This window comes from Gadus morhua, chromosome 4, assembly GCF_902167405.1.
Source record: "Gadus morhua chromosome 4, gadMor3.0, whole genome shotgun sequence".
Lineage (NCBI taxonomy): Eukaryota > Metazoa > Chordata > Actinopteri > Gadiformes > Gadidae > Gadus > Gadus morhua.
The window spans coordinates 8,057,059-8,084,289 of record NC_044051.1 but is presented as its reverse complement, the minus strand read 5'-3'; the positions used below and the strand labels follow the sequence as shown (position 1 = coordinate 8,084,289).

At 47.4% G+C, this 27,231-nt stretch overlaps 3 protein-coding genes across 9 annotated transcripts in view; 1 reads left to right on the top strand and 2 right to left on the bottom strand.

Moving 5' to 3' along the window:
- The first annotated feature begins 1,561 nt into the window (after window positions 1-1,561).
- On the top strand, window positions 1,562-7,320 carry LOC115542459 (thymidine phosphorylase). Its single transcript, XM_030354715.1, has 10 exons — window positions 1,562-1,728; window positions 2,575-2,698; window positions 3,044-3,246; window positions 4,331-4,429; window positions 4,749-4,878; window positions 5,055-5,173; window positions 5,285-5,447; window positions 5,728-5,955; window positions 6,107-6,247; window positions 6,330-7,320. Exons 1-10 carry the CDS (start codon window positions 1,684-1,686, stop codon window positions 6,473-6,475), a joined length of 1,398 nt encoding a protein of 465 aa, XP_030210575.1. The 5' UTR covers window positions 1,562-1,683; the 3' UTR covers window positions 6,476-7,320.
- Window positions 7,321-7,657: 337 nt separating this feature from the next.
- Window positions 7,658-9,084, bottom strand: lsm8 (LSM8 homolog, U6 small nuclear RNA associated). The gene is made up of 4 exons (XM_030354748.1): window positions 8,908-9,084; window positions 8,677-8,717; window positions 8,152-8,279; window positions 7,658-7,838 (listed from the first exon to the last, which is right to left on the bottom strand). Exons 1-4 carry the CDS (start codon window positions 8,936-8,938, stop codon window positions 7,748-7,750), a joined length of 291 nt encoding a protein of 96 aa, XP_030210608.1. The 5' UTR covers window positions 8,939-9,084; the 3' UTR covers window positions 7,658-7,747.
- Window positions 9,085-11,281: 2,197 nt separating this feature from the next.
- The window catches only part of grip1 (glutamate receptor interacting protein 1), a 28,469-nt gene continuing 12,519 nt past the window's right edge, over window positions 11,282-27,231 (bottom strand). For 3 of the 7 annotated variants that reach the window (XM_030354691.1, XM_030354689.1, XM_030354692.1), the window contains exons 6-26: window positions 26,067-26,142; window positions 25,704-25,849; window positions 24,924-25,071; window positions 23,778-23,947; window positions 23,460-23,612; window positions 23,047-23,196; window positions 22,679-22,865; window positions 22,368-22,513; window positions 22,177-22,257; window positions 21,679-21,748; window positions 20,563-20,708; window positions 19,585-19,729; window positions 18,491-18,630; window positions 17,395-17,580; window positions 16,827-16,968; window positions 16,540-16,578; window positions 16,016-16,127; window positions 15,154-15,264; window positions 14,476-14,592; window positions 13,646-13,792; window positions 11,282-13,230 (exon numbers count right to left, since the gene is read on the bottom strand). In XM_030354691.1, the coding sequence (XP_030210551.1) occupies window positions 12,997-13,230; window positions 13,646-13,792; window positions 14,476-14,592; window positions 15,154-15,264; window positions 16,016-16,127; window positions 16,540-16,578; window positions 16,827-16,968; window positions 17,395-17,580; window positions 18,491-18,630; window positions 19,585-19,729; window positions 20,563-20,708; window positions 21,679-21,748; window positions 22,177-22,257; window positions 22,368-22,513; window positions 22,679-22,865; window positions 23,047-23,196; window positions 23,460-23,612; window positions 23,778-23,947; window positions 24,924-25,071; window positions 25,704-25,849; window positions 26,067-26,142 (2,846 nt within the window). In that variant the 3' untranslated portion in view covers window positions 11,282-12,996. The remainder of the gene's footprint in view (window positions 13,231-13,645; window positions 13,793-14,475; window positions 14,593-15,153; window positions 15,265-16,015; window positions 16,128-16,539; window positions 16,579-16,826; window positions 16,969-17,394; window positions 17,581-18,490; window positions 18,631-19,584; window positions 19,730-20,562; window positions 20,709-21,678; window positions 21,749-22,176; window positions 22,258-22,367; window positions 22,514-22,678; window positions 22,866-23,046; window positions 23,197-23,459; window positions 23,613-23,777; window positions 23,948-24,923; window positions 25,072-25,703; window positions 25,850-26,066; window positions 26,143-27,231) is intronic. The other 4 variants (XM_030354690.1, XM_030354696.1, XM_030354693.1 and 1 more) reach the window with 3 other exon arrangements.

The window sequence follows — 27,231 nt, the reverse complement described above, 5'->3', positions numbered from 1 at the left end:
CAAACCCTTCTACACTCAGCTGGTTTTCCTGACCGTTAACTTCATGTGCCTCCTTTTGTATCAACAGTCATTCGATTTGGTTATATTAAACTTTATTGTCATTGAACCAAGTAGCAGGTACTTGGACAACAAAATGCAAGTCATCTTCTGTAAATTATTTACAAATGGCCATCTCTAATCTACTTGGTTGCACACCTGTCTGAACTTTTATAAACCAATATAAGTCATCAATGATTAATAATAAAACAAGCTTCACATCAAGAGCAAAAAAAAAAAGGTAAACCCAAAAGGTCTTGAAAATACTTAGAAATTAAAGAATAAAGATATAAAAAAAGAAAGAGAGGGAAATCTTTGATAGCACTTCCCCTGAGTCCCCATTTGGCTCTTCCAAGCATGCAGGTAATACAGTCTAATACAGTCTGGAATCTGTGAATAAAGTGATATTTGCACTCAAGTTGGACTGATGATTGACATCTGATAGGAATATCTCATGGACAAATACCAACTTATTGTTAACTAAAGTACATATTGCAGCTTTCTTTGCATATATTTTTAGCCCCATGCCCCTGCTGGTGTAATAGTGCAGGTGTTTGTTGTAAGGCAGGTTGATTTTGTAATTATTCAGTAATAATTTATTAAATTTTGTCTGAAACCTTTTATGTTTAAATGTAAGGCTTTACTCATCCCACAATAAATTAAATATAATGTTATTGAGTCAAAATATCTAAATGTGGGGGCTTTCCAAGTAAATATTGATTGATATGGATTTAATTAAATCGGCATACTGTATACTTCTGCCAGAGGGTGCCACCCCTCAAAATCTCCTGTCCCCCTCTTGCCACCCCATGAATATTTTTCTAGATCCGCCCCTGGACACACACATATCCTAGTCCTTTTTTAGTTAATCTAAATACTTTTCAGGGATTGCTCTGTAAATAAATTGAGAATATAAAGCATGCTATTTTAGAACACAGCAGCCTTTGCCAGAGACGTGACGTGTTAGTCTTTCACGATCTGATCGCATTTCTCGAGCCGGATTACACAGTGCACAGTAAAAATGTACAGAGAAGCAGCAGCCTCCCTCCGTGAGATCCTGTCCTTAGCGTAGAAAGTTGCCATCACCACCGATGCTTGGAAAGCGTTGATTACGGAGTCGGGCAGCTAATAGGTGTACAGCTGCTACAGGGATTGTTTATTGGACCATGGATGTCTCGGGGTCAGGGTGGCTCGGTGCGGGACAGCTCGGCTACGCTAAATCTGGCTGGTGTTTTCACCAACGACGGTACCCTTATGGTAGGGCAGGGTTCATACAGATTAGCCTTCTCAGGTAGTTACAGTATGAGAGATGAGGAACTGAAGGGAGAACTTAGGTTTGGCTTCATATTGTTCAGCTCTAGTCGACATGACCCCTCCCTTATCTCTCGGGTAGGGTCAGTATGATAGAAGAGGAACCGAAAGGAAAACTGAGGTTTGGCAGCAGCTCTAATGGACTTGACCCCTCCCTCATCTCTTGGGTAAGGTCAGTAGGAGATAAGAGGAACTGAAAGGCCCTCCCTCATCCCATCCTGCGGCTCTTGGCTCTAGCTCCTCGCAGCTCTCACCTCCACCTCAGCTGCTCTCCCATTGGTCAGTTCCCTGCGTTCTGCTCTCCCATTGTAACTGACATCTACAGTTTGAGCATATATGATACGGACCGAGACCACAGAATCATTCCCCTGCAACAATCAGGTAGGTGTATGTGTGTTTGTGTGTGTGTGCGTGTGTGTGTTTTTGGGCTTGCAGTCTGGAATCTGTATACTGGTATACTGTATCGCTACTATAGAGATGGTCTAAAACACTATCACTACTATTGAGATGGTTTAATTCACTATCACTACTATAGAGATGGTTTAACACACTATCACTACTATAGAGATGGTTTAATACACTATCCCTAATATATAGATGGGTTAACACTATCACTACTATAGAGATGGTTTATCATTTTCACTACTATACTGCAGGGCTCCAGAGTGCGCCTAATTCGGGCGCACATGCGCCTAGAATTCGGGGTAGTGCGACCAAATATTATATTTGGGCGCACCGGTGCGACTGAAAATTTATCTGGTATAATATATATATATTTTTTTTTTTACTAGAGCAGTCTATTCATAATATTGTAAGGACCACGGAAGAGGCAGTGAATGAAGTATTGATTAGACAACCGATCCCTTGGCATTGTCTGACGATATTCTTTATGAGAGATACAGATTCTGCATTTATTTAAGGCATTTATTTAATGGTCCAAATATTATTAATCTGTGGCGTAAATATCGACGGTGCAACTGGTGCAGCTGCCCGGTTGCCCCCCCCTCAACAACTCACAACTTGGGTGCACCATAAATACGTGCTGGTGCACCCAAATTAAAAATGTAGGCGCACCAGTGCACCCAAGGAAAAAGTTAGTCTGGAACAGATGGTTTAATAGACTGTATCACTAATATAGAGATGGTCTAACATTATCACTACTATAGAGATGGTTTAACAAAGTGTCACTACTTCAGAGATGGAGGTCTAATGTATGTGGGTATGCAGGCCACCATGCTGTCCATTCCAGATCTGATCAAGAAGAAGAGGGACGGCAATGCCCTCAGTGATGAAGACATCCAGTTCTTCCTCCAGGCTGTTGTTGAGGAGAACATACAGGAAGCTCAAACAGGTCAACACACACACGCATGGACGCACTCACACACACTCTCACACACACACACCATGAAGTGCTCCACAAGCGCTAGGTGGAATATAGGAATGAGTGGTGTTTCAGGCTATGTGGTATAAGGTAAGGTGGTACCTAATGTAAGGTGATACATAAGGGTTAAATGGTACCTACGGTAAGGTGGTGTATTATATAAGGGTTAAGTGGTAGCAAAGGCAAGGTGCTATAAGGGTTGAGAGTTGTTTAGGTTAATGTGGTACCTAAGATAAGGTGGTACCTAATGTGAGGTGCTAAAGGGTTAAGCGGTACCGTACGTAAGGTGCTATAAAGGTGTATTTCCGTGTCCAGGGGCGATGCTAATGGCCATCTTCACGAAGGGCATGGTTGCCACGGAGACGATGGCCCTGACCAAAGCGATGAAGCTGTCGGGGGAAGTGCTGTCGTGGCCCGAGGAGTGGGCGGGGCTTGTGGTGGACAAACACTCCACTGGCGGCGTGGGAGATAAAGTGAGCCTGGTGCTAGCGCCAGCGCTAGCGGCCTGTGGCTTGAAGGTGAGTTTAGCATTAAGGCCCCGTCCACACGGAAATTATTTTTTTGGTGAAAACTAGGGGTGCAACGGATCACAAAGCTCACGGTTCGGATCGGGTCACGGTTTTTGAGTCACGGGTCGGATCATTTTCGGATCAACAACAACAATAAAGATAACAAGACAAATGTGACTTTAAATAAAATCTTCAACTGTGTAAAAACAAAATAAAGTGAAAAATTAGGTAATAATCCTGCTTCTTTTAAGCATGGTCAATATTTAAAAAAATTGCAATCTGAGGCATTATTCCTTCTTCTTTTTAACATGGATAGGATAGTAAATAATCCCTAACCCTGGATTTACAATTCAGGATGTCTGCATTGCCTGGGGAGAGTTTAGAGTCTACACTCTCCCAAGGCAATGCAGATATCTTTATCTTCTTTTTTTTAGTTTGGTAGCGAAATACAGTTTCTGTGGTGTTTTATTTGGCATTTTGTAAATCCATTGATTTCGGTTAGGAGACTCATTGCTCATTGCAAGGGGGGTTGGTTGTAGTCTTTTCGCTCGGTTCTAGCCCTACTGTTGATACGGCGAACCGAGCGAAAAGACTACAACCAAACCTAAACACGTCCGGTTCCGGTTCCGGTTTACGTTTCAATGGGATTTACGGAACGCCAAATAAAACACAACAGAAACTGTATTCCGCAACGATACTTGTGTGCCCATACGTCTTGGCGTTTTCGGTCGCTGAAAAAGCACACCTTTTTGAAACCAGGTCCCAGTGTGGATAAGATAGAAGGGTATTAGTAAATATGTATTAGAGAGTTTCAACAGCTAGATGCGTTTTCGCAATGAATCCGTCTTTACAGAGATAGTCCTGAAAAGCATCAAAGGGAAAAAAAAAGCAGTCAACCTACTGTCATCAGCGTCAACATGCTAACGGCAACAAGCTAAAGTCAACATGCTAAATTGAACATGTAAAGAACAGCATATATTAAAGGTCCCATGACATGCCACCAGGTGAGATGTGATTAGCCGTTACAAGCCGTTTTGGAATCTGCCCCTCGTGTGTGTGTGTGTGTGTGTGTGTGTGTGTGTGTGTGTGATAGGTTCCCATGATCAGTGGGCGGGGCCTCGGTCATACTGGAGGAACTCTGGATAAACTGGAATCAATCCCAGGGTTTAACGTCAGACAGCCGCTCCCAAAGGTGACTAACTCAACTCACGCAACTCACTCACCCAACTATTTCAACTATCTCAACTATCGCAACTTAATCAACTAACTGAACTTAATCAACTGAATCAACTATCTCAAAGAAATCAACTATTTCAACCAGCTGTTCAACAAGGTAACCCACTAACCCATTCTAACCGAGTACACCTCCAGCAGCCCTCTGTCAGGTTAGTGTCTGACCCCCTCAATACAGCTCACACTCTGCACTGGGGGAACTCCAAATCAGTTGATTCTAACCGGTATATGTCTCTGCCTGCCTGCCTCTCTCTCTCTCTCTCTGTCTCTGTCTCTAGCTGCAGTCCATTCTGGCGGAGTTGGGCTGTGTGATGGTGGGTCAGACTGACTCTCTGGTCCCAGCGGACCGCATCCTCTACGCCCTGCGGGACGTCACCGGCACTGTGGAAAGCCTGCCCCTCATCACCGGTACTTGTGCTAAATAGAACTAGTACTACGACTAGTACCACTCAACCAGAACTTTTCTCATGCTAATACAGCACTACACAGACCTAGCCTCATGCTTGTATAGAGCTATGTGAACCCAGCTTCATGATTATATCGAACTACAAAAACAACGATGTGTGGCCATCTTGTTTCTCCAGGGTCGATCATCTCTAAGAAGGCAGCAGAGTCTCTGAACTCCTTGGTCCTGGACGTCAAGTTTGGGAGAGCAGCTTTCTGCAAAGACCTAGCTAGCGCTAAGGCGCTAGGAGAGTCCATGGTTAGCATCAGGGATGTTGTGACTCTAAACTTACCATGATATTAATGTTCCCTTCAGAGTATAAACAGTGTGATTACTTTGGTCTGGGATAAACCGAGTGTCGTCCGTTAGGTGGCCGCCGGTAACAACCTGGGCATGAAGACGAGTGCGGTGTTTACCCACATGAGCAATCCTATTGGTCGATGCATCGGCAACAGTTTGGAGGTCATCGAATCACTGGAGACCCTGAAGGGAAAAGGACCCAGCGACCTGATGGAGCTGGTCAGCACCCTGGGTAGCAGCACACCATACCCCATAATGCCCCACAATACCCCATGATACCCCTGATACAACCCCCCTACCCAGATGATGTCATACCCTGGATCCACCCCATAATATACCCTAGACCAATACCCTCTGATACCATGTTATACCCTCTACCCTATAATATAATACTCTACACCCTCCCAGTTATAATACCCTATTATCTAATACCCTCTACCCTAGAACCCATTCCCTGTAACCCTTGACCTTTGTATGACTCAGTCATTGGACTGTGTTCTTTTTATTTGAAGGGGGCGTGTTGCTGGTGATGACAGGCAAAGTGAGCAGCCTATCGGAGGGCGGCAGATTGATCACTGAGAGTGTGACTGGTGGAGCAGCTCTGGCTAAGTTCCAGGCCATGATGGTAGCTCAGGGCGTGTCCAATGAGAATGCTCAATCGCTATGCTCCGCCCAAGCAGACTACCACCGCATCCTGAGGAGAGCAGACCACCAGACAGAGCTACGCACACACACCCAGGGTACTCTCTCTCTCTCTCTCTCTCTCTCTCTCTCTCTCTCTCTCTCTCTCTCTCTCTCTCTCTCTCTCTCTCTCTCTCTCTCTCTCTCTCTCTCTCTCTCTCTCTCTCTCTCTCTCTCTCAGTGATTGAGTGACTCTCTCTTTCTACCTAGGGGTTGTCATTGAGATCGATGGGCTTGTCTTGGCCGAGGTCCTCCATCAGCTTGGGGCAGGGCGAACGAATGCTGGAGATCCTATCAATCACAGTGTCGGGGCGGAGCTACTGGTGTCATTGGGTGACAGTGTAAATAAAGGTGAGGTCACTTCCTACCCTTACCTGTCAGGCGATGCTGAGGTTAACGTGTTTTAACGACAAGTGTATCTATCTGTCTCCAGGCCGCCCCTGGTTACGGATCCACTTTGAGAGTCCGGCTCTGACCCCAGACCAGACGAGTCGTTTGGAGGGCGCTCTGACTCTCGGTGGATCAGGAGACAAACCTCTCCGAGGATCACTAATCGAGGACATGATCCCGCCCATGTGACCTGTCAGTCATTGCCTTTTAAGGAAGTTCAGCTACCGCCTTATGATCAAGAAGATGAATGATGATTGAAGTTTTCTTTTAATTGGGGTTATTGATAACATATAAAAGTTTACATTGACGCTTTAAACTTTTTATTTTTAAACAATGTGTAATACACCACCTAACTCCACGTCACGAATCACCCACTAATACCCATAATGCACCCCCTAATACCCATAATGCATCACCTAATAGTAGTGTATCTCTGTGTTCACATTTCTTCGTCTAGGAACAGGCCAGTGCCTCTCCTACTGATACGAGGTTTTACTTTCAACATTCCCCCATTTGTTATGTCCCAACAAGGACGAACCAACCCGGTCGTCTGGGACATAGCCTGGGCCATATACCTTATCAAGGGAGACACTGCATCTGTGATTTTGTTATTCACGCTTTCTTTCCTATAATACTCGCCCCAAACCTTTGGCTCGGTGAGAAGAGGGATCGACAGCCAAGGAGCACTGCATTTTCTGCAGGAAACCCTGAATACCCAAGGTGCACCCCCTAATACCCACAATGCACTGGCTTACTGGCTGTTATAGGGGTTGTTTATTGGACCATGGACGTCTCGGGGTCAGGGCGGCTCGGTGCGGGACAGCTCGGCTACGCTAAATCTGGCTGGTGTTTTCACCAACGACGGTACCCTTATGGTAGAGCAGGGTTTATACGGTGTAGCCTTCTACTAAATTCAATGAAAAAGAACGCGACACATTAAAACAAAAAGCAACAATGGATCTTTTGCAAGCAGTAACAGTAGTTCCTGATCTTCTGCACAACAATTTCTTCAATAAACAAAGCTTTCGCCGTTGTCCATGAATACCTCCCGGATACTTTGTTTGTTTTTATCCCCCTGTTGCACGGAAGCTAAAATTCTCTGTCTACCAATTCACAGAAAACAATGTATAGATCCACCGTTTTGCAATCCTTTCAAACGAGTACTGAGAATAGGAGTGGCTCAGCGCTTAATTTGGGACCCTGCCCGTCATTTGGCAATGGAAACGCCAATATAAGCGGACTGAGCCACCCCAAACCGAGCAATTGGTGTACGTAAAGCAGTGAGCAGAATCAAACAGAGGCGCTCTGAGGTGCTAGTGATCGTAGTGCTTCCTGTGTTCTACAGCCTCCACACGAATGACAACTCAAACATCAAATCCTCAACTTTATTTATAAAAGAAAACATCCAAAAACACTCACACACACACACACCTCAGGAGAGGTTAAAGGGGGGGGGGGGGGTCAATGGGCCACGGAGTTGAGTGGCTCAGCCCTTATGTTGCCGAGGTCCAATGTAGAGTCCGTCTCCTCATCCACCTCTCCGATCACCGCCCTGCAACACACACACACACTGATCACTGCACTACAATACACACAAACTGATCGCTGCAACACACTGACCACTGTACTGCAACACACACACACTGATCACTGCACTACAATACACACACACTGACCACTGTACTGCAACACACACACATTGATCACTGCACTACAATACACACAAACTGATCGCTGCAACACAAACACACTGACCACTGTACTGCAACACACACACACAGATTACTGCACTGCCACACACCACCCTGCAACACACACTGATCACTCATCACTGCAACACACACTAGGGAGGTAGCAGTACTCACACGTTGTCGCCCCTGACGATGTAGAGCCCCAGCACCACCTGCTCCACCCCCTGAGAGGAGCTGAACACACGCTCATGGCTCTCATCCAGGATCAGGTTGATGGTCTGGTCAAAACCCTTCAGCGTGCCCTGCAAAACACACACTCATCAGTGCCCTGCAACACACACACACACACACACTCACAGATCACTGCAACACACATCACTGCAACAGAAACACACACACACTCACAGATCACTGCAACACACACAAACACACACACACTCACAGATCACTGCAACACAAACACACTCACAGATCACTGCAACACACATCACTGCAACACAGACACACACACAGATCACTGCAACACACACATCACTGCAACACACACCCACCACACACATCACTGCAACACACACCCACACACCCACACCCACACCCACACACCCACACACCCATACCCACCCCCCCACACACACACACGAGGAGTAGGATGACTTTAAGCTACACATGGCCAATCAGGTGCTCTGAAACCTTCCTCACCACGATCATCCTGCCGTCCGAGGTCACAATGGCGACGGTCCCTGAGGCTGAGTTATGGAACAAAGAGCCGTTAGGGGTCCAGTGGGAACCCCGATAATACAACAACACAGTGCAGATAGCAGCTAACCAGAGCTAGCCTAGCTCCGAGCGCCATTGATCAACAGCTAACCAGAGCTAGGCTAACCTCAGCAAAGCAGCGCTAGCCTGCTTGGCTAATCTCATGAAGGATACGGTTGATGTAGGTCTCCAGCGCTGTGGACATGTCGAGTCTGAGGGCGGCAGTTGTTGATAGTAGCAAGTAGTTCTGTATAAGAAGAGACTGTAGGGATGCTAACGCCGCTAACACTGTAAGAAGCTGCGGGTTACCGACAAGACTAGTCGATCACCGAGCGGCAGGAGAGCAGAACACAGATCGATTTATTATTTATAATTTACCAATGATGTGAACCTGTTTTGAATTATTTATTTTTAATATGATGTGAATGTTTTATATGTATATATTTTTGACATGATGTGATCCCGATTTATGTTTATATATATATATATATATATATATATATATATATATTTTTTTTTTTTATTTGACAGGTGGTTAGGGTATGAAGCTGCGAACAAACTAATAAAAACATCAACGTGTGTGTGTGTGTGTGTGTGTGTGTGTGTGTGTGTGTGTGTGTGTGTGTGTGTGTGTGTGTGTGTGTGTGTGTGTGTGTGTGTGTGTGTGTGTTATCTTATGTGAAGATGTTATCAGTGACAGTGTTATACGCGTCATGTTTTCTCTGTTTTCATGCCTAATGGGTCTTTGTTTTGAAGTCAATCAAAGCAGCTGCAGGTAATTGCATGTTCATTTTGCCACGCCCACTTTGTAGTTTTCTTTCATCTGCAGCTCTAAGAAGTTTAATAAACTAGCTCTTCATTACATCATGGTCAGCTTTTAGTAGTTCAATAAACCAACACTGTCTTCATTGCATAATGATCAGCTCTTAGAAGATCAATAAACCAACAATATCTTCATTACATCATGATACGCTCTTAGTAGATCAATAAACCAACCATGTCTTCATCATGATCAGCTCTTAGTAGATCAATAAACCAACACTGTATCATGATCAGCTCTTAGTAGATCTATAAACCAACGTCTTAATCATGATTGGCTCTTAGTAGATCAATAAACCAACGTCTTCATCAGCTCTTGGTAGATCAATAAACCAACACGTGCTTCACTACAATCTGACCTATCAGGTGATTGATTTGAGCTTGAATGGACTTAATTTTGATTGGTCAGATTGCTCAATATCAGTTTCACTAAAGTTGGACACCAATCCTGAGCTGTAATTGGTTGATGAGGCCGGCTGTCATGAATGTGGTGATTATCGAAGAGCTAACCTTGGCCTTCATTTACATTGAGGTTTGTTGAATAGAACTCGACATTTGCTCTCATTTTTCACAGACGAAACTCAGCAGCTCAGACAGGGCCGCAGCTGCCTTTTGGGCCCCTGTGCAAAATGTTGTCTGTTGGCCCCATTTAATTTTAAGGTCATCGATCTGGTGTTCTTTAAAGGGACACTGTGTAAAATTACTCCCATCTAGTGGTACAATTGTATATTGCATTCAAACTAATAGTGCTCGCTTGTTCAAAAACTACAGTGGGCAGTATGTGCCCAGAAGCGGTGTCATGACATCCAAAACTAACTCATCGAGTCATTCGAATGATGATGAGGTTCGTTGTTTCAAACAAATTCCAAGAGCATTGAATCATTAGTGGAAGTATTTCAGTCATCATTCACGCTGGCTCAGAGTGAAAACGCGTTTGCATTTCCTGTACTACGTAGTGCTTTTTGTCCCTCTCGGTAGTTCATAGACCGGAAGAACATGGAAGCCTCCATGAAGCTTACCCGTCCTATGTAACTACTTATTAATTATTCTTCGCTCAGGAGGATAAGTGAGATTTTTGGCAGAGATTATTTTACACCAATGAGGACTTATTTATGAATGAATACGTTGATTTGAGGTAATAAATGACTGAAAATATTACACAGTGTCCCTTTAAGAGGAAAAGATTAAAAAACAAAATCCCAAATTCAAATCTCACGTTGACACCAGCGATTTAAACCTACAGAATCTTTTTTTGGATTAAAGGTTCTAAACTAATTTATTAAGGAACACAATTTGGATAAACATTGCAACTTATGGATACTAAACATACGTTCATAACATGGATAACGTCAGGTGTCACTCCTCCATACACCACATCACCCTTTAAGCATCAGATTCCAGGACGCTGATTAGCTAAATCCATGTTGCTATGTGCACGATGGCTGTGCTGCTGCACCCCAAACATAATGATTTATCAATTTAATTGTATCTATATAATTTTTTCATGGAATTCTGGGCACATAGATGCTTTCAATACACTTGCTACTTGCTTGGTCATTTTATTTAAATTATTTTTTTTTTGGTTGAAGAAATGGCAGCTTTCTTTCTTGGTGTCTTTGGGGGCCCAAACGTCCACATGGGGACGGCCAGAGCCAGCCTGCTGAGCCATGTGCTCATCTCTCCGCACTCGTACCTCTTCTGATTGAAGCGTGTTACAGAAACCACTCGCTGGTTTGTAGGGTCTTTATTGATTGTGTTGCTGGACTTCCTCCATAAACACACAAAACACACCAGGAAGATCATGCTACCAAAGTATTAAATTTGTACAAAAATACTTTACAACCTCCCAGTCCTTTTAGAAATAAAAATACAGTTTGTTTGGTGTTTCCTCTCGGAAGGACAAACGGAGGCTACAGATTCAACATGTAATCTAGTCTACTGATAGTGGAAAGACCATGTTCACAACAACATGTGATAACAACTCACAAAGATCTCCCTGCAACCTGGACCAGTACACACCCACACACACACACACACACACACACACAGCCATGTCTAGGCTATCAGGTAGCCTTAGTGGAGTGACGTTATGGCTTTAGGTTTCACAACCTAACACTCCCTGACCCAGACATTTAGCACAGGGCTGCCTCCTCCTGGTGGAGGGTTAGCATAGTGCTACTTCCTGTTGTTTGAGGGTTAGCACAGTGATACTTCCTGTTAAAGGAGGGTTAGCATAGTGCTACTTCCTGTTATTGGAGGGTTAGCACAGTGATAATTTCTGTAAGTTGAGGGTTAGTATTGTGCTACTTCCGGTTAGTGGAGGGTTAGCACAGTGGTACTTCCTATTAATGGAGTTAGGACATTGCTACTTCCTGTTGGTGGAGGGCTAGCATAGTGCTACCTCCTGTCAGTTTGGATAGCATAGGGCTACTTCCTGTTGGTTGGTATAGCATAGGGCTACTTCCTGTGGCTGGAGGGTTAGCATAGTGCTACTTCCTGTGGCTGGAAGGTTACTGTGGGCATCCAGTGAGATAATTAGACTCTGCTGACCTCTGAGGAGCGGCCATGTTGGGCTTCTGCTGACGGAGGATTCCTATTGGTTGGTGCAAAAGGTTAACAGTGAATATAGAAGTAGAGGCAGCAAGATGGTGACATCGCTTTGAACATCAGTAGGCTGCACTTGCACACACACAACACACACACGTCACACACACATGTTTGTCACAGGGGGGTAGAAAAGGTTATTTTTTACATCATGGAAGTGATTCAGTAACCATGGAAACGTCCTAACTAACACACGCGGTTTGAGTAGCATAATAGATGAGGGAGGGGCATGCTTGGTGCTCTACGACAGTGACTCACATGGGGGCGGGGCTTCTGACTGGTTCCAGCCAATCAGAAGACAGGTGGCATGTCTATTAGCCAACCACAGAGCTGAGTGGGTCTTTACTGGCCTGAGTCTCTTAAACACATGCACGCACCTACACACACACACACACACACACACACACACACATATACATACAAATACACACACACACGCACACACACAGTGTGGCCAGTCCTCGTGTGTAAACACTAAAAAACATTATTCTTTATTGAACCTCCGCGTCGTCGCGGAGTTGTCATACAAACTGTGCTCGGGTGGGGGAGGGGGGCACTAAAAACCAAAACCTGTCCGTCTGTCTCACTACCTGTCCATCTACCTGTCGGTCTGTCTATCTGTCTGTCGCTCTCTCTACCTGTCTGTCTGTCTGTCTGTGTTGTGGTCTTTGTGCTGCTTTGTCCTGGTCTACCAGGGGGGGTTCTGGTCCACCAAGGGGGGTGTGGTCCACCAGGTGGTCTGGTCCACCAGGTGGTCTGGTCCACCAGGGGGCACTGGTCCACCAGGGTGGGGTCTGGTCCACCAGGTGTGCTTGGGGCTAGCGGGCCGTAGCTCCGCTGCTATAAGGAGGCCTCCCCTGGTTGGCTCCATATGATGTGCCCCTCCTCCTCAGCCCCCAGCTCACTACTGGTTGGCTGGGTGGCATGCCCAGGGCCCAGCGAATGGCTGTGATTGGCGGTCGGGGAGGAGGAGGCGGGGTTTCTGCTGATCACAAGCTCCAGTTTGTTTCCAGACTCCGAGATGAGAGGAACCACGAGACAGCAGTCAAAGTCCCGCGTCCTCACATGGTTTATCTAGAGCAGAATAATACATCATTTATAACCACAAGGTTTATCTAGAGCAGAATAATACATCATTTATAACCACAAGGTTTATCTAGAGCTGAATAATGCATCATTTATAACCACAAGGTTTATCTAGAGCTGAATAATACATAATTTATAACCACATGGTCTATCTAGAGCAGAATAATACATCATTTATAACCACAAGGTTTATCTAGAGCAGAATAATACATAATTTATAACCACAAGGTTTATCTAGAGCAGAATAATACATCATGTATAACACCTGGTTTATCTAGAGCAGAATAATACATCATTTATAACCACAAGGTTTATCTAGAGCAGAATAATAAATAATAGATAACAACTGGTTTATATGGGGCAGAATAAAACCTAGTATTTAACCTAATGTGTGTAGGCCTACCTGCAGCATGCGGTCATAGGTCTGCAGGCCGGCCCGGTGGGCGGCCCCACCCTGCTTGATGTTGTTGATGTAGACTCCTCTCTCCAGCAGACCGTCAGACACGCTGAAGCCAAAGTCCTCCGCGTCAGAGGCCTTCTCCAGACTCACCTACACACACACACACGCACGCACGCACGCACGCACGCACGCACGCACGCACGCACGCACGCACGCACGCACGCACGCACGCACGCACGCACGCACGCACAGACACACACACACACACACACACACACACACACACACACACACACAGATTGTGCAGGGTTAGGGCTTCTACTCACACTGCTAAAGCAAGGCACTAACTCTGCAGGGTTATGTTTGGATAAAGGATTTCAGAGACTAAGATTATGTCAGTGTGAAGAAAATACAGAAGAACATAATTAAGGTAGTAGTAGTTGTAGTAGTAGTAGCAGTATAGTATAGTATAGTAGTAGTAGTAAAGTAGTAGTTAGTACCTTGTGTAGCTCCACTGGGGTCTGTAGTAGTAGTAGCAGCATAGTATAATAGTAATAGTAGTAGTAGTAGTAGTAGCAGTATAGTAGTAGTAGTATAGTAGTAGTTAGTGTCTTGTGTAGCTCCATTGGGGTCTGTAGTAGCAGTATAGTTTAGTAGTAGTAGTATAGTAGACATAGTAGTAGTCTAGTAGCAGTATAGCTTAGTAGTAGTTAGTACCTTGTGTAGATCTTCTGGGGTCTGTAGTAGTAGTAGCAGCATAGTATAGTAGTAGTAGTAGTAGTAGCAGTATAGTTTAGTAATAGTAGTATTAGTATAATAGTAGTAGTTAGTACCTTGTGTAGCTCCACTGGGGTCTGCGTCAGGATGTCGCTGACTTCCTGCTTCATCTTCCTCACTGCGAAGGCTCTCCGCGCGGGGTCGGAGGGCAAGGTGTTGGAGCGCGGAGCCACCTGCATCCAATCACAACACAGCATTAACCCAGCATCCAATCAGGGTTGTGTAGCGGTTGTGTAGGAGTTGTGTACCTGAGGTCGTGTAGGGGTTGTGTACCTGAGGTTGTGTAGGGGTTGTCTACCGGTGTGTACCTGGCGTTGTGAAGGGGTTGTGTACCTGAGGTTGTGTAGGAGTTGTGTAGCGGTTGTGTACCTGGGGACTGTGTAGGAGTTGTGTAGCGGTTGTGTACCTGGGGTTGTGCAGGGGTTGTGTGCCTTAGGTTGTGTAGGGGTTGTGTACCTGAGGTTGTGTAGGAGTTGTGTAGCGGTTGTGTACCTGGGGTTATGTAGGAGTTTTGTAGTGTTGTGTACCTGGGGTTGTCTAGGGGTTGTGTGTCTTAAGTTGTGTAGGGGTTCTGTACCTGAGGTTGTGCAGGAGTTGTGTAGCGGTTGTGTACCTGGGGTTGTGTAGGAGTTGTGTAGTGTTGTGTACCTGGCGTTGTGTGGGGGTTGTGTGCCTTAAGTTGTGTGGGGGTTCTGTACCTGAGGTTGTGTAGGGGTTGTGTAACGGTTGTGTACCTGTGGTCGGTTGCTGCTGTGCTCCTGGAAGCTGGCCTGCCGTCCCAGGCCAGAGCGGGGGGGCGGCGGCTCATGGTTTAGACTTAGACTGGAGCCCGACATGATGGTTGCCTAGAAAGAGCCATTAGGGCGCCTGTTAGGAAGACACACTATCCAGGGCATCACCTGACCTATATAAGTAGCCTGTAAGCTAGCTGAGAGCGGTACCTCTAGTTGTCTAGTTGATAGGGAAAGTAGCTGTAAGCTAGCTGAAGGCAATACCTCTAGCTGTCTAGTTGATAGGGTAAGTAGTCTGTTAGCTAATGAAGGGCGTACCTCTAGTTGTCTAGTTGATATCGCAGGTAGCCTGTAAGCTAGCTGAGGGAGGTACCTCTAGTTGTCTAGTTGATATGGTAAGTAGCCTGTTAGCTAGCTGAAGGCAATACCTCTTGCTGTCTAGCTGATAGGGTTAGTAACCTATTAGCTAATGAAGGCTGTACCTCTAGTTGTCTACTTGATAGGGTAAGTAGTAGCGCGTTAGCTAATGAAGGCTGTACCTCTACAGTATTTGTCTAGGCGATAGGGTAAGTACCGTGTTAGCTAGCTGAGGGCAGTACCTCTAGCTGCCTAGTTTTTAGGGTAAGTAGTCTATTAGCTAATGAAGGGCGTACCTCTAGTTGTCTAGTTGATATCGCAAGTAGCCTGTAACCTAGCTGAGGGAGGTACCTCTAGTTGTCTAGTTGATATGGTAAGTAGCTTGTTAACTAGCTGAGGGAAGTACCTCTAGTTGTCTAGTTGATAGGGTAAGTAGCTTGTTAGCTAATGAAGGCTGTACCTCTAGTTGTCTAGTTGATAGGGTAAGTAGCTTGTTAGCTAGACATACCTCTAGCTCTCTCAATATGCCGCTCTGACCACAGGTCTCCAGGTCCTCCAGCGCCTGGGACCAGAAGTTCTCCTCCTGGTCCGGTTCAGGCCCGTCAGGCCCCACGCTGAACCTGGAGGTCAGAGGTCACATTACAGCTGCTGCTTGGGCAAGAAATAGGCTGTCAGAGTGAGGTATAATCGGGTGGGGTGTCTGGGTATTATCAGGGTATTATCAGGTGGTCTCAGGGAATTATCAGGTGGTGTCAGGGTATTATTAGGGTATTATCAGGTGGTGCCAGGGTATTATCAGGTGTGTCTGGGTATTATCAGGGAATTATCAGGTTATTATCAGGGAATTATCAGGGTATTATCTGGGTATTATCAGGTGGTGTCTGGGTATTATCAGGGTATTATCAGGTGGTGTCAGGGTATTATCAGGTGTGTCTGAGTATCATCAGGGTATTATCAGGTGGTGTCTTGGTATATATAGCAGGAGGTGGCAAAGGGTTTAGGATGCAGGGTTTAACTTTAAAGGTCAGATACCTGCTGTCAGAAATTAGGCAACTGGGGAAATAATTGACTCTGCAGACAGAGACAAACTATTGTTACTGCTAGTTAGCCTCAAGCTTAAACACACTACCTTTACGGCTAGTTAACCTCAAGCTTAAACACACAACCTTTACTGCTAGTTAGCCTCGAGCTAAAACACACTACCTTTACTGTTAGTTAGCATCAAGCTAAAACAAACTAAAATTACGCCTGGTTATAATCAAGCTAAACACACAACCATTGCTGCTATTACTGCTAATGCTAATCAGTCTGTCTCTTACCCGGTTAGCGGGGGGCGGTCCCAGTCGTCATCACTCAGCCCAAGGTCTGACAGAGGATTGGTTCTCTGGCGGGGGGCGGTGGATGATTGGATGTTGTTTGTCTTTGGGCTGCGCCACTCGTTGAAACTGTAGGAATGGTAGCCTGGAGACAGAGAGGAGCTACAGTCAAGAGTCCTGCCCAGGAGTCCAGACAATATAATAATATAATAATAATAAAAAAATAAAAATAAAGAATAATAATAATAATAATAATAATAGATAGAATTTATGTTGCGCTTTTTCATTTTTTTTCACTCAAAGACACAAGAAAACAAAATACAGAAAAATTCGAAATAAAATAAGGTGTTGGTTAGAGTCAGGTGTGGTATGGGTGGGGTCAGGTGTCTTTGAGTTGACTTTGAATGAGGTTATTGAGTCTGAGTTGTGTATGTTTGGGAGGAGGGAGTTCAAGAGGGTGGGGGCAGCAGTGGCGAAAGCTCTGTCTCCTATATGTACGGTGCTTGATCTTGTGACGGGGGTGAGAAGGTTGGTGTTAGCCAATCATTGTTATATATATAATAATACGTACCGGCGTGGTTGAGCACGCTGTCAACGGTGGAGCCGTCCCAGGACTCCACCGCACTGTCCACCGACGGCAGGGTGCTGTACGCCCTCTGACCGGGGGGCAGGGCCACCACAACAGGCTCTTCCTCCTCACCAGGCTCCGACCCCAACCCCCCAGAGGAGCTGACCGCACACGACTTGGGGCTGGACACTGGAACCCAGAGAACATCATCAAACCCAGAGAACATCATCATCAAACCCAGAGAACATCATCATCTAACCCAGAGAACATCATCTTCAAACCCAGAGAACATCATCATCTAACCCAGAGAACATCATCATCTAACCCAGAGAACATCATCATCAAACCCAGAGAACATCATCATCTAACCCAGAGAACATCATCATCTAACCCTCACCGAGAGAACATCATCATCTAACCCAGAGAACATCATCATCTAACCCAGAGAACATCATCATCAAACCCAGAGAACATCATCATCTAACCCAGAGAACATCATCATCTAACCCTAACCGAGAGAACATCAACATCTAACCCAGAGAAACTTTGCCTAACCCTAACCAAGAAAACCTCATCATCTAACCCAGAGAACATCATCTAACCCTAACCCAGAGAACATCATCATCTAACCCAGAGACCAACATAATTTAACCCAGAGAACATCGTCATCATATAACCCAGAGAACATCATGATCTAACCCAGAGAATATCATCATCCCACCCTAACAAAGAGATCATCTTCATCTAGCCCAGAGAACATCATCCAACCCTAACTGAGAGAACATCATCATCTAACCCAGAGAACATCATCATCTAACCCGGAGAACAACATCATATCATCTAACCGTAACCACTATTCTGGCTTTTATTAAGGTGTTCATCACCCAGCCCTAACACATACATATAAAGCCGGTTGTGTTTATTCTATGCGTGCATATTTTACAGCCCTAACAGATACATGTATATAAAGCTGTGTGTGTATAGTACATTCCTAACATATATAAAGCTGTGTGTATCGTACAGTCCTAACATACATAAAGCTGTGTGTGTGTGTGTGTGTGTGTGTGTGTGTGTGTGTGTGTGTGTGTGTGTATCTTACAGTCCTGCTGCTTCTTGATCTTCAGTGTGACGGTCTCCCCCGCCTGCTGCAGCAAGCTGATGGCCTCGCTGAGCGGCTTCCCCTTCAGGCTGCTGCTGTTGATGGCCAGGATGCGGTCGCCCACGTGGATCGCCCCCGTCCTGGAGCACAACGAGGTCATTGATGGGAGCGCATGCTTAAGTTGCTAGTGTACTCTAAAGGGGCTTGCTTGCTAGGAAGATGCTAGAGTGCTTTAAAGATGCCATTAAGAGGATGGTATGCTAGGATGCTAGTCGGCTTTAGATGCCCTAGTGTGATCTAGAGGCGCTTGGGTGCTATAGGGCCCAGCGGTGTTCGCATGCTATAGCAGCTCTAACGCTGTTAGCGTGCTACAGGGCCCTAGCGCTGTTAGCGTGCTATAGGGTCTTAGTGGTGTTAGCGTGCTACAGGGCCCTAGCAGGGCCAGCTTGCTATAGACGCTCTTAAGGTGTATAGGGCCCTTCGTGGTGTTAGCATGCTACAGGGCCCTAGCGGTGTTAGCGTGCTCCAGGGCCCTAGCAGGTCCAGTGCTACAGGGTCCTAGAGGTGTTAGCATGCTACAGGGCCCTAGCGGTGTTAGCGCGCTACATGGCCCTAGCGGTGTTTGCATGTTACAGCGGCTCTAGCGCTATTAGCATGCTATAGGGCCCTAGCGGAGTTAGCGTGCTCCAGGGCCCTACCAGAGTTAGCGTGCTACAGGGTCCTAGCGTTGTTAGCGTGCTACAGGGCCCTGGCGGTGTTAGCGCGCTACAGGGCCCTAGCAGTGTTAGCGTGCTACAGGGCCCTAGCGGTGTTAGCGTGCTACAGGGCCCTAGCGGTGTTAACTAGCTCCAGGGCCCTAGCGGTGTTAGCGTGCTCCAGAGCCCTAGCGGTGTTAGCGTGCTCCAGGGCCCTAGCGGGTCCAGTGATACAGTGCCCTAGCGGTGTTAGCGTGCTCCAGAGCCCTAGCGGTGTTAGCGTGCTCCAGGGCCCTAGCGGTGTTAGCGTGCTCCAGGGCCCTAGCGGTGTTAGCGTGCTCCAGGGCCCTAGCGGTGTTAGCGTGCTCCAGGGCCCTAGCGGGGCCAGCTACAGGTTACCTCTCGGCCAAGCCGCCCCCGGTCAGCGAGGAGATGATGATGGGGTCGAAGGGCTCCTCGGTCCCAGAGATGGTGATGCCCAGCGGACCGCCGTACCGCTGCAGCTCCACCGTGTAGATGATGCTGCCGGACAGGTCCTGCTCATCTACACACGCACACACACACACACGCACACACACATGCAAGGACACACATACACACACACACGCACACAAACACACAGACACACACACACACACAGACAAGGTTTGAGGTTGGGTTCCACCAGGGTTTCATTAAATGGTGGACACAACACACTGGATGCCAATCCACTAGAGGCTAAACCTTTAGCGCTCTCTGTAAGAGGGTTCATCTAGAGAGACATTTCTATACATCTAGTGTTTTATAGACAGGGGTGCACATAACTGGTACGCAAGTACGCATGCGCGCCCATAATCAGGGATGCGTTACGTCACTACAACGCTTTTGCGTAACTAACGGGAGATCGAAAAAATATCCAAAAACTAAATACATTGAGAAGCTACTTCTTTGCAGGTGGCATTCGCCACCTGCAAAGAAAAGGCAAACGAAGTTGGAGCATTTTTTCTTCCGAACTGTGGCGCCAAGATGTGCCGTGGCTCGAAAGGAATGATTAGCAAACTGACATGTGCGGTCATGTGCGATGTGTGTGCGCTGTGCACCGGGCACACACTGGAGAACTTTGCAAAATCAGCTGATTGCAACGTTCCTTAATGTGAGATGTGAGCAAAAAACACTGCTGTGCTTAAGAATTTGTGTATTGAAAATGGACTCTCCTTTGTGAAACTGGGTACGTTTACTAAGATCAGATGCCACGTCTGGGGCTATGTGCGGGGTGCGTACCAAACACCATCTCCTGTTACTCACCTGAGTAACTCTCTAAAAAGATCATATGCACCCCTGTGTATAGAGATGTCTCTCTACATCTAGACCTAGAGCTGTGGTCAGTAGATCAGGTACCTGAGTTGTCCTCGTCTTTACGTATCTTCAGCTTCACCAGCTCCTCACACTGCTGCAGGATCTCCACCGCCTCCTCCATGGAGCAGCTCTCCACCCGCACGTTGTCGATGGCCAGCAGCTTGTCGCCCAGCTCCAGGGTGCCTGTCCTGTTCACAGGGACACGCGAGGTCAGTTCTCCCGCTCTGGGGGACCACAGGGGTCGGGAGCACGTCTGAAGCTGGACCTGAAAAGCCCCCACCTTCTCTCCCCCGCTGCCTTAACGCTGTCGGACCTCAGAGACCTCAGAGGCCTCAGAGACCCCTGAGAGAAAGATACTACAGAGATACTACAAAGTTACTACAGCCAGGGATACTACACCGCCCACCGGACCGGGGGACACAGATACTACACCGCCTACCGGACGGGGGGACACAGATACTACACCGCCCACCGGACGGGGGGGACACAGATACTACACCCCCCTTCGGGGCACAGAGATACGACACCGCCCACTGGGGGATGCTAGCGGGCCATTAAGAGGATAGTATGCTAGGATGCTAGTGGGCTTTAGAAGCGCTAGTGTGATCCAGAGGTGCTAGCGTGCTACAGGGCCCTAGCAGTGCTAGCGTCTTCTCAGAGACCTCTGAGACCCCTGAGGCCTCAGAGACCTCAACCACAGACCTCGGGGGCCTCGTATCTTCAGGATCCCTCCGTCTCCTCTCCAGTCAGAGTTAGTTCCACTGAAGAGCGCGTGTTAGTCCAGAGGTTCTGGATGCTGCTATAGCGTCCACCGCCAGGGGGACTTGGGCCTAATGAACCGGAGAGGACTAATGACCCATAGAGGACTGAGTCCGCACTCTAACCAGATCGATGTGTTCATGGAGCATTGGGCCATTTAAAGAGGATCAGGTTAAATGGACAAGCATTAGTTGTCGACATCAATATAGGTATAGCTCTAGCCCTAGAAAGAGATCTAGATATTGATATAGGTATAGATAGACAGGGGTGTGTGTGTACCTGTGTGTGTGTGTGTGTGTGTGTGTGTGTGTGTGTGTGTGTGTGTGTGTGTGTGTGTGTGTGTGTGTGTGTGTGTGTGTGTGTGTGTGTGTGTGTGTGTGTGTGTGTGTGTGTGTGTACCTGTGTGCCACGCTGCCCTTCTTGATGTCCGAGATGATGAGCGCGTCACCTGACTTCCTGTTAGAGGGAGCTGCAGACAGACAGGAAGAGAGACCATAAGAGAGACAGACAGGGAGAGAGACCATCAGAGAGACAGACAGGCAGAGGGACCCTCAGAGAGACAGACAGATGGAGAGAGACCCTCAGAGAGACAGACAGGGAGAGAGACCCTCAGAGAGACAGACAGGCAGAGGGACCCTCAGAGAGACAGATGGAGAGAGACCCTCAGAGAGACAGACAGGCAGAGAGACCATCAGAGAGACAGATAGGCAGAGAGACCCTCAGAGGGACAGACAGGGAGAGAGACCCTCAGAGAGACAGACAGGGAGAGAGACCCTCAGAGAGACGGACAGGGAGAGAGACCCTCAGAGAGACGGACAGGGAGAGACAGACAGATGGAGAGACAAACTGAGACAGACAGACGTGGAGACAGACAGGCGTTGAGACAGACGGCCTTACAGCTGATGGTGATGCCCAGCTCCACTCCGGGTTTCTTGGGAAGCTTCACGTGAAACGTTCCTGAACTGGGAACCACCGACTCTGGAGAGGAGGACGGGGGGGTTAGTCGTCATGGAGACACCGCTCTGGGAGGGGGGTGGGGGGGGGGGGATGTGTGTGTGTGTCTGTGTGTGGGGGGGAGGGGGGTGTACCTGCTACGTCAAACTCTATGTCCAGGGTGAGCTGGGCGGTGATGGACGAGTCCCTCAGAAGCTGATTGGTCTCCTCCAGGGTCGAGTCTTCAGTAGGAACTCCATTTATGGACAATATCCTGTCACCTATCTGGAGGATACCACACCTACACACACACACACACACACACACACACACACACACACACACACACACACACACGCACACACACACAGTGACGATTGATTATTTACACGTGTGTGTGTGTGTGTGTGTGTGTGTGTGTGTGTGTGTGTGTGTGTGTGTGTGTGTGTGTGTGTGTGTAGTGTACCTCTCTGCGGGGCTGTCCGGGTCCATGTAGGCGATGAGGGGGGGGGAGGAGAGCGTTTCCGTGGCAAACACCCCCCCCTGCAGCTGGATGCCAAAGCCCATAATGCCGTCGCTCAGCAACAGGACCTCGGTGGTCTCGGTGTGGACCACCTGACCCGCCAGACCCACCGTACTGGACGCCAGGGACACTGAGGGGAGAGGTCAGAGGTCAGACTGAGGTCAGAGGTCAGACTGAGGGGTTGGAGGTCAGAGGTCAGTTTGAGGGGTTGGAGGTCAGAGGTCAGTCTGAGGGGTTAGAGGTCAGTCTGAGGGGTCAGGGGTCAGTCTGAGGGGTCAGAGGTCAGACCGAGGGGTTAAAGGTGGTCTTACGAGAGCTCTTGAAGTCCTTCTTCTTGCTCTTCCTCTTATGCAGCGTGCCGCGGGGGCTGCTGGGATACATGTTCCGGGGCAGGGTCCCCATGCTGATGGACGAGAGACTATAGGCGGACATAGAGCCAGGGGAGAACGACTGGGCCAGCGCTGCAGAGAGAGAGAGAGAGACAGAGAGAGAGAGAGAGAGAGAGAGAGAGAGAGAGAGAGAGAGAGAGAGAGAGAGACAGAGAGAGACAGAGAGAGACAGAGAGAGACAGAGAGAGACACAGACGGGGAGGTCACTGCTAGATCACAAAGAGGCTCCTCCCTCCACAAGGAGAGGAGGGAGGAGAGGAGGAGGAGGGGAGAGGAGGGTATAGGAGGGGAGGAGAGGAGAGGAAAGGAGAGGAGAGGAGAGGATCAGGACGTACGGGGGTTGGTGGTCTTGTTGTGGTTCAGGGTCCTGGAGGAGGAGTGGTCAGGGTGGTAGGTGTTGTAGTGCTGGTAGGGGGGGAGGGGGGGAGGGGAGGAGCCAACACCCCCACTCTCCCAGGGGAGGGGTCGCATACTGCGCTGCACCTTGACTACACACACACACACACACACACACACACACACACACACACACACACACACACACACACACACACACACACACACACACACACACACACTTGGGGTTAATCGCAGCCCCTGCATTGAGCCCTGAGCCCATCAGGAGGAGGACCTTAGGGGGGCCTGATATGAACCTTGGTCCGCGGGTTTGATGGCCGGTCTGGTCTGGTGGTGGGGGAGGATCTCCATCTTGATCAGCTGACAGGAAGCAGCCAATAGCTGCGTCGCCTCAGCCAGCGAGCAGAACTCCATGGAGCTGCCGTCCACCGAGAGGATGTGGTCACCTGGGTGGAGCGCACCACACCTGGAGACACATGGGGTCAGGGGTTAGGGTCAGGGTTAAGGTCAGGGGTCAGGGTTAAGGTCAGAGTTCAGGGTAAGGGTTAAGGTCAGGGTTAGGGGTCAGGTTTAAGGTGAGGGTTAGGTGTCAGGGTTTAAGGTTAGGGTCAGGGGTAAGGTCAGGGTCTGTGGTTAAGGTCAGGGGTCAGGGTAGGGTTGGGGTCAGGGTTAGGTTAGGGGATTAGAGTCAGGGGTTAAAGTGAGGATCAGGGGTTAGGGTAAGGGGTTTGGGTCAGGGGTAAGTGTTAGTGTTGTTTACGGTCAGTGGTTAGGGTCAGGGGTCAGTGTTGTTTAGGGTTAAGGTCAGTGTTTAGGGTCAGGGGTTAGGGTCAGGGGTTAGTGTTGTTTAGGGTTAAGGTCAGTGTTTAGGGTCAGGGGTTAGGGTCAGGGGTTAGGGTCAGTGGTTATGGTGAGGGGTTCGTTTTTAGGGTTAAGGTTTAGGGTTAGTGTTTAGGGTCAGGGGTTAGGGTCTGTGGTTAGGGTCAGGGGTTAGGGTTTAGGGTCAGGGGTTAGGGTCTGTGGTCAGGGTCAGGGGTTAGTGTTTAGGGTCAGGGGTTAGTGTTTAGGGTCAGGGGTTAGGGTTTAGGGTCAGGGGTTAGGGTCTGTGGTCAGGGTCAGGGGTTAGTGTTTAGGGTCAGGGGTTAGTGTTTAGGGTCAGGGGTTAGTGTTTAGGGTCAGGGGTTAGTGTTTAGGGTCAGGGGTTAGGGTCTGTGGTTAGGGGCAGGGGTTAGGGTTTAGGGTCAGGGGTTAGTGTTTAGGGTCAGGGGTTAGTGTTTAGGGTCAGGGGTTAGTGTTTAGGGTCAGGGGTTAGGGTCTGTGGTTAGGGTCAGGGGCTAGTGTTTAGTGTTTAGGGTCAGGGGTTAGTGTTTAGGGTCAGGGGTTAGTGTTTAGGGGTTAGGGTTCAGGGGTCAGGGGTCAGTGCTGTTGTTTAGGGGTCTTACCGGTCTGCGATGCTGCCAGGCTTCACCTTGTCTATGATGATGACCTGCTTGTTACAGTAGACGGCGGTGGACAGAGCCACGCCCAGGCTGGAGCCCGTGGCCTTGGCAACCTCCACAAGCAATGGACCTGACGCCGTGGCAACCGAGTCTGGAAGGGAAGGTTTGGATTACTACTACTACTACAAGTATTACTACTACTACTTGTAGTGCTAGTTATGGTAGTACTAGTACTACTAGTACTGCCCATGATGGACACGTCGTACTCAACCAGTAGGGTGTATGACTACTTAGTACTAGTAGTACTAGTTATGGTTATAGTTACCCATGATGGACATGTGGTACTCTATCTGCAGGATGTAGTTATAGTTATATTATGTACTGGTATTACTAGCTATGGTAGTTATTGTGATAGTTACCCAGGATGGACACGTGGTACTCTATCAGCAGGGTGTAGTACAAGTAGTACTAGTTATAGTTATAGTGAGTTACCCAAGACGTACACGTTGTACTCTCTCAGCAGGGTGTAATACTAGTTACGGTACTAGTAGTACTAGTTACGGTACTAGTAGTACTTGTTATGATACTAGTATAATTATTTAGTATACTAGTACTACTAGTTATAGTACTAGTTATAGCTGTAGTTACCAATGATGGACACATGGTACTCTATCAGCAGGGTATAGTACTAGTTATGGTACTAGTAGTACTAGTTATGGTACTACTATAACTAGTTATGATACTAGCAGTACTACTTATAGTACTAGTTATAGCTGTAGTTACCCATGATGGAGACGTCGTACTCTAGCAGCAGCGTAGCCTCCTGGCCGCACTGCTTCAGGATGCTCATGGCCTCTGATTGGCTGGTGCCATGGAGACGAATCCCATCGATGCTGAGCAGTCGATCCCCCGGCTTGATGGTGCCCTCTCTAGAGAGAGAGAGAGAGGGAGAGAGAGAGAGAGAGAGAGAGAGAGAGAGAGAGAGAGAGAGAGAGAGAGAGAGAGAGAGAGAGAGAAAGAGAGAGAGAGAGATTTCTAATGTGAGCTCTATTCAGAATGTGTTCCCCCCAGAACCAGTCCTGCACTGGGTTCAGACCAGTACCCAGCACTACTGATCCAGTTAGATGCAGTAAGACCTCCTCTCACCTGTCAGCCGCCCCACCTGGCCGGAGCGTTGTTATGACGATGGGGCGCGACTTATTCCTGTCCTCGTGGGCCCCGCCTACACGCACACACAAACACACACACACACACACACACACACACACACACACACACACACACACACACACACACACACACACACACACACACACACACACACACACACACACACACACAAACACACACGCAAACACACACACAGCGTCAGTAAAATCTTGGTACATAATACATGTACTGCATCAGGTATTGTATAGAGATAGAAGTCAAGTCAAAGTCAAAGTCAGCTTCATTGTCAATTACAACAAATGTACAAGACAAATAGAAGAACGAAACTTAGTTTGTCTCTCACTATGTACACAGTATAGTACAAAGTATACAATAGAGATTGTGTACTTAATGTGTACTGAGTGTGTACTACAGACCATAGAGATAGTGTACTTAGTGTGTACTATAGAGATAGTGTACTTTGTGTTCTATAGTGTACTTGGTGTGTACTATAATGTACTTAGTGTGTACTCTAGAGATGGTGTACTTAATGTGTACTATAGAGAGTGTACTTGGTGTACTATAGTGTACTTTGTGTGTACTATAGTGTGCTTGGTGTGTACTATAGTGTACTTGGTGTGTACTATAGTGTACTTGATGTATTATAGTGTACTTGGTGTACTATAGTGTACTTGGTGTGTACTATAGTGTTCTTGGTGTATACTATGGTGTACTTGGTGTATACTATAGTGTAGTTAGTGTGCACTGAAAGGTTGCTAGTTCGATCCCCAGCTCCACCTAGTTGAGTGTTGATGTGTCCCTGAGCAAGACACTTAAGGCTGTCGCCTTGCATGGTTGACTCTGCCGTCGGTGTGTCAATGTGCGTATTAACCGATGCAAGTCGCTTTGGATAAAAGCGTCTGCTAAATAATAATAATAATAATATATTTAATTTGTAGAGCACTTTACATTCAGAAAACTCAAAGTGCTACAGAGTTTAAGAGACAGAAAAAATAAAATAAAAGGGGTTGTTAAAACATAAAATCAGAAACAGTAAAAGGGAAATTAGCAAAAGCCTTTTTTTAAAATTGAATGGCCTAATTGTAATTGTAATTGAGATAGTGTACTTGGTGTGTGCTATAGTGTACTTGGTATGATCTAT

What these genes read in the sequence shown, in the direction of transcription:
- LOC115542459 (XM_030354715.1), top strand. Translation starts at nt 1,684, where the DNA reads ATGATACGGACCGAGACCACAGAATCATTCCCCTGCAACAATCAG. An exon ending in TAGCGGCCTGTGGCTTGAAG is followed by an intron (nt 3,247 to 4,330) that starts GTGAGTTTAGCA and finishes TGTGTGTGATAG; the next exon opens with GTTCCCATGATCAGTGGGCG. An exon ending in TCAGACAGCCGCTCCCAAAG is followed by an intron (nt 4,430 to 4,748) that starts GTGACTAACTCA and finishes CTCTGTCTCTAG; the next exon opens with CTGCAGTCCATTCTGGCGGA.
- lsm8 (XM_030354748.1), bottom strand. Translation starts at nt 8,938, where the DNA reads ATGTCCACAGCGCTGGAGACCTACATCAACC. An exon ending in GCTGGAGACCTACATCAACC is followed by an intron (nt 8,718 to 8,907) that starts GTATCCTTCATG and finishes ACTCAGCCTCAG; the next exon opens with GGACCGTCGCCATTGTGACC. An exon ending in CGGACGGCAGGATGATCGTG is followed by an intron (nt 8,280 to 8,676) that starts GTGAGGAAGGTT and finishes TGTGTTTTGCAG; the next exon opens with GGCACGCTGAAGGGTTTTGA.